The sequence below is a fragment of the Myotis daubentonii genome, chromosome 5 (genome assembly GCF_963259705.1).
Source record: "Myotis daubentonii chromosome 5, mMyoDau2.1, whole genome shotgun sequence".
In the NCBI taxonomy this organism is placed as follows: domain Eukaryota; kingdom Metazoa; phylum Chordata; class Mammalia; order Chiroptera; family Vespertilionidae; genus Myotis; species Myotis daubentonii.
Window position 1 is genome coordinate 97013234 of NC_081844.1, and position 6000 is coordinate 97019233.

General features: G+C 45.5%; 1 protein-coding gene across 4 annotated transcripts in view; it reads right to left on the bottom strand.

Annotated features, from left to right (window-relative positions):
- RNF145 (ring finger protein 145) overlaps positions 1–4744 on the bottom strand; it is a 49218-nt gene extending 44474 nt beyond the window's left edge. The window contains exons 1-2 of one of the 4 annotated variants that reach the window (XM_059699071.1): positions 4607–4744; positions 3271–3427 (exon numbers count right to left, since the gene is read on the bottom strand). Coding sequence is in view for 1 of the 4 variants with exons in the window: in XM_059699075.1 (XP_059555058.1) it covers positions 3125–3180 (56 nt within the window). In the remaining 3 variants the exon portion in view is untranslated. The other 3 variants (XM_059699070.1, XM_059699072.1, XM_059699075.1) reach the window with 3 other exon arrangements.
- Between the last annotated feature and the right edge of the window lie 1256 nt (positions 4745–6000).

Consider the following 6000-nt stretch of genomic DNA (forward strand, 5'->3'; position numbering starts at 1 on the left):
AGTGCACGAATTTCGTGCACCAGGCCCCTAGTGTTATATATCAGTGATGGCGAACCTATGACACGCGTGTCAGAGGTGACACGCAAACATTTTTTTGGTTGATTTTTCTTTGTTAAATGGCATTTAAATATATAAAATAAATATCAAAAATATAAGTCTTTGTTTTACTACAGTTGCAAATATCAAAAAATTTCTATATGTGACACGGCACCAGAGTTAAGTTAGGGTTTTTCAAAATGCTGACACGCCGAGCTCAAAAGGTTCACCATCACTGTTATATATACATATATCCTATCAATAATGCATAATTAACATTTTTATAAATACTGAAATTCTGATTACTTTAAATGAACAAGACTACTTTAATAATTTTCCTACTAAGAAAAAATAATATTGTGAGAGAATTCAAATCAAATAGGTGGGCCTAAGGGGAAAAAAGCACTGAAAAATAAAATCTCAAATCAACGTTTATTGCAAATAACACCATTCAGGATCTTAAGTTTCTCAAAGCTTATATTTAAGAAAGAAAAAAAAAAGCCTGGGAAGAAATATACCAAAATATTCACATTAACATCCTTTCAACAGTGGGGCTGGGGTAATTTTTATTCTCTTCTTTCTACCTTTTCCTGTTTGTGAAATGTTTTAGACTATCCTTGTGTTATTTGGAAGGTGAGGAGATGCACTTAAAAAAAGAACAATTCTTGGTAAAAAGTATAATGTGCTTGTGCCATCTACTTAAGAATATATACAGGAGCCCTGCCAGTGTGGCTCAGTTGGTTGGAGCGTGGTCCCAAGGACCCAAAGGGTCTTGGGTTTGATTCTCAGTCAGGGCACATCCTGAGAGATCTGCCATGGTTGGGCAGGAGGCAACCCATCAATGTTACTCTCTCTCTCTCTCTCTCAAATCAATGTAAGCCTATCCTCCGGTGAGGATTTAAAAAAAAAAATACACACACACACACAAACACACAGGAAATAACAGTTCATTCTGGTGGTTAAACTGATAACTCAATGTGCTCTTGGGAGTTTAGCTGTTTTTCCATATTCTAAAATCCAATATAAATCACTACTCCTTTTTTAAGCAACAACAATATAAAAGAAAATATTTACTGAGTTAATATTTGTGGTCCATATTTACTTCATCTGATTTGGAGCCTTCCTCTTTTTAATGTTATTTTTAAATGCACCCACTTTCATCCTTCACTGTAGCTCTTAAGGGGTAGAGAAAAAACTTGAAACAAATAACCAGTCCTGCATTAGAAATCAAGATCTGAACTGTTTGGTGGGGAAAAACTCCCTAATTCTGACAAAGAATCGTCTCTATTACAAAAGACTATTAGCACAATGGTACACGTTCCCTTGTATTTACCTCTACTCCTGTCTCACAAACAGAACAAGAATAAAAAGAAAATCATGGATCCCTAAAGCTGTCAGTACAGAAGAATATTCAAGGCAGCGCCCCAAACTCTATATATAGTAAACTCAAGAGTCTAAATTAAGAAGGACCTTGGATAGAATGAAATATGTCCATTTAATAACAAATCTATTGCTTATTAAACTTTTCATTTATTTCTGTATGTGAATGCCATGAGTAGGGATGTGGAGGAAACAAAGTTAATACATGAAAAGTCAAATCTAAAATGTTACCCACAAAAGATATGGAAGGAAAAAAAACATTTTCTCTAAATATTAATAATTTCTAATTTTTCTAATGTAGAAATGCCATATGATAAGAGTGGTGATCTGCACAAATAAATACCATACACTACACTATAGCACCATAAACTAAATCAACACCTAAACAAAATGTTGAAATATTTATTTGATTTGCAGATACCTGAAATCACTCACAACTGCCAAATCAGTGATTACAAGCATGCAGTAAAAATAGGCCTTCTCTCCTAGAGTAAAGAGATTATTATACCTTTATGATGTTTGGTTCAAGTCTAATTTATCTTTTTCCTTAGACTTGTCGGATAGATCTAATGAGCATATACTAAGTCAGAGTGCCTCAAAATTCTCTTAAAACCAAAACAAGACCAAATAATTCTCAAAAATAAGGAGGAAAACTAAAGGCAAAGAAAACTGAAAGGCTCGAGACTCCTAAAGCCAAACATATAAGCTACTTCCAGCCCAGTTCAGTTACATACATTTTACTTTCAATGAAAGATTTTAAAATTTCCTCCTTGAACTATGAAAAGAATTGAAAAAGTAATACTCCAACACACTGTCTCAGCAATTAACATAAACTAAATGAGACTAAAATTTATAGATGCTTTACCCAGTAAAATAGCTTCAAACAAACAATTCAAAAAAAAAAAAAAAAAACAAACACCTCTCTGTCCAATAATGGGGAAAAAAGGTTCAACAAATGTTAACCAAAAACAGGACCACAACGATTTCATTAAATGACTTTCCCAGGCTTGGAAGCAGTAATCACTACTTACAAACACAGTAATGTCTGTACAAGTATAACGCTGCATGGTTCACCATTCATATTTGTGGGTTAGGAAACACAGGGAGCCTCATTCTACACTTTCCTGAAAACAGTGCATTGGTTTTAATTATAAAGAAATCAAACAAATTATCATGAACAATATGATAAACATAAAATTTTAAAGTCATAGCTCATCTCAGTTGAAGAATTGTGGTAAATAATAGAAATGGAAAATAATCTGATGTTACCAAAAAAATGAATAGTATTCACATCTCCTGGATAAACCTCCCTTTTAAAAAGACAGAGAAAAAATAAGAAAACTATAATAACCCAATTTAAAATTACTCAGTACACAATACTCAGGATAATTTAAGGCTGAAAGTTTCTACACCTTTTTCCATCAAAAGAAGAAAAAAAAACTATCACTCATCATTAATCTCCTTTGTCCCATTCAATTAAAAAATATTCTACCATCAGCTAAAACCAATCTTAAAACTGACAGATTTTCTAGCTGTCCATATGTTAGTATGATAAGCTCTAAAAAATGCAAAAGGATAAAACTAGAGCCTAAAACCATAAGTAAACTCTGCCAAAAACACCCGGGAGGAGAATTCACTTCTTACATAAGCATTGGCACATGTTTTAAATATAGCTGGTCCTCCCCACTCCTACTCATTGCTCGCTAACTTTGTATGTACCTGATTTCCACATAAACTACTAACAGTCCCGTAGTTTTTCAGCATCTCCAAATCGGCAAAGATACAGAGTCCACTCTGAATAGAAGGGCCATCTTTCAACTTAAGGAGCCAGACAGTGGAAATAAAAACTGCTACTTCTGCCATTCAGGCTCAACCGGGGTCACGACTGCAGCACCGACAGCTCATCCTTTGGGCGTGATTCAAGATTCAGAGCTGCACACTCCGTATTTTAAAACACAAAAAGACACAGTCCTCTCCTTTCCTTTCACACTAGTTTCCTGTTTCCTGTAAACTGCGATGCAAAGCCATCCATTAATCTTTGATGCCTTCACACTGCAAAGCCCCCTTCCCCGTCCCTGCATCTCCTCCCCCACCGCCACGCCTGCGGATCTCAGACGCGTTTGAACTATAGTAACCCCAACTCAGCTCGCTGCAAAGCAGGCGGCAGCGCAAGCAGCAGCAGCAGCAGCAGCAGCAGCAGCGGGGCCGCTGCCGCCGCGGGGTAGGGGATTACGTTCACAAAAACTCTGCCAGGAGAGAGGCCCGTGCCAGGGGGGCTCCCCTCCTTGTCTAGCAAAGGGTGCTGGCTCCTCGGCGCCAAACACCAGAAAGGTTCTAAAGAAAGATGCGGGGATAGTTCTTCATCCCCGAACGGGAAGGGATCTCGTTCCTTAAGGAAGGGCCTGGGTCTCGGGGTCCCTGGGTGGGAAAAACAGAACTGCGCGGGGTGGAGGTGGGGGGGGGGGGTGCAGAAAGAATGGCAAGCGAGGAGGAGGAAGCGATAGGGACAAAAAGGAAGGGGTCGAGGAGTGCTCTTACTGTAAAAAAGGACTCACAGACGGGATGCACAGCAAATGGGTCCCCATTCGAAGAATGGCTTGGCAGGCCTTTCTGCAACCCCCAAACCACCTCGAAGCGCAAGAGAGGAGGAGGCTGTTTGGGGCTGCGCAGACCGGAGATGGGTAAGGCGAGAGGAAAGAGGGGGGCAAGCCTGGACGCAAAGTGGACAAAGACGCCAAAGAGGGAAAGTTGGAAGTAGGAACTAGAGAAAAGGGGCAACTAGGAAAGGGGCTTACAAAAGGCCTTGAAACGGGATGCTGCGGAGGCGATGGGGGAAAGAGCAGAGTGAGGGTACCTTAGGAATGACGGAGGAGGCGAGGGACGACTCCAGGAGGGCGGGGAGGTGGGGGGCGGCCGACCCGGCGCGGGAAGGGGCCCTGTGCGGGGCTCCGGGAGGGAAGGGCCGGTGAGGGGCCAGGAGGACCGCGGGAGGGGCTGGCGAGGGAGTAGGGGCCGCCGAAGAAGAAGGGACGCGGACGCCGCCGGAGAGGAGAGAGCAGAATGGGAGAAGGGGCGCAGGCAGAGAAAGGGCAGGCGCGGCGACGGAATGGGGGAAGGGAGAGAAGGGAAGGGAGGATGCCGGCAGCGGATGGGGGGCACCGGATGGGAAGGGGCCGGCCGGTGCGGTCACCTCGGGCTGCAGCGTCCCCGCCTGCGAGGCGGCGCCGCCGAGGGCTGGAGGCTCCGCAAATGCCTGGCTCTCTCGCCCGCCCTCCTGTTCTCCTCGGGCGGCGGCGGCGGGGGCCGGGGCGGCGAGGTTCACAGCGGCGGCTCCTCCGCGCCGGGCCTTGGTTGCTGTGTCTCGGGAGGCGGCGGCAGCGGCGGCGGCAACGGCCCGACGCGTACGGTCACCATCGTCCGCGGCAGCGTGCGCTCGCGGGCAGAGCCCATCAGCAGCCGGCGGCGGCCATGGCCTCCAGTGCTCTCTCTGCTCCGCCCCCGGGCATCTGCGGTGGCCGCGGTCCGCTCTCCGCTCTGCGCCTGCGCGCGGCGGCGCGGCGCGCCCCTCCCTCTCTGCCCCCGCGCGCGCGCCCGCGCTCACTCACAATCGCGCGGTCCGGGGGTTCCCGCGCCGCCTCCGGGACGTGGGTGGGGGAGACTAGCCCACTGCAGCCGGCCCAGCCTGGCTCCGGCGGTTATGGAAACGCGTACCACGCCGCCTCCTGCCCGCGCACTGTGACACGCGCCATTCTGACACACGTGCGCTCACACTCCCCACTCACGCGCTCACACCCACATTCACCTGCCGGGACCACGTGGGGGAGTTGGAGGGGCCGATCCTCACCGGGTGCAAACGCAGTAGCAATGATGCCAGAATGTGTTCCAAGTCCCTCAGTGACTGGACTAGACTGTCATCGCCTCGGCATTAGGGACCACGTCCGGGACGACTCGGCGGTGCCCAGCGCGGAACGGGTGTTTAAGAAACCTCTGTTGAATAAGTGAGTGGGTGAATGAATAAATGAATTGGAACTGTTCACGGAGTGAGTATCCTTAACTGAAAAATCCCGACCCCTCGATTTAAAGAATTTGCTCAAAGAATATTACCGTAATATTAAATTAAGTGGTTAATTTGTGTGTTTGTTTTGTCTTTTGGTCTAAGGTTCAAAACAGATCTGAGTATACACACACACACACCCTCCCCAAGGTCGAAGTTCTGCTGGAATCTCTAGCACTGACCAGCATTACTGTCCTAATTTAGATGTCAACACAGTTTTTAGGGCAGAAACTGTGCCCACTTCCCCACAATACAAAGCCTGCAGCACGTTGTGTATGCACAGAATGCATCTAGGATGTCCTTAGTCTTCCCTGCTTTGGCAGGACTGTTAGGTTGCTATTAGAAACCAGTATAGCCTTTGATGTTGTCAGTGCCTATTACATAAATATATATCCGTAGGTAAAATGTTGCAACTATACTGGATCGTCCAGAAATTGTGAAGCCTCAACTTCTGCATGTTACAAGATAAGTTAATGTGTTTCGATCAAGATTTCTGTGTTGGGGGCCCTCGGAAATTCAGCTCTCTGGCC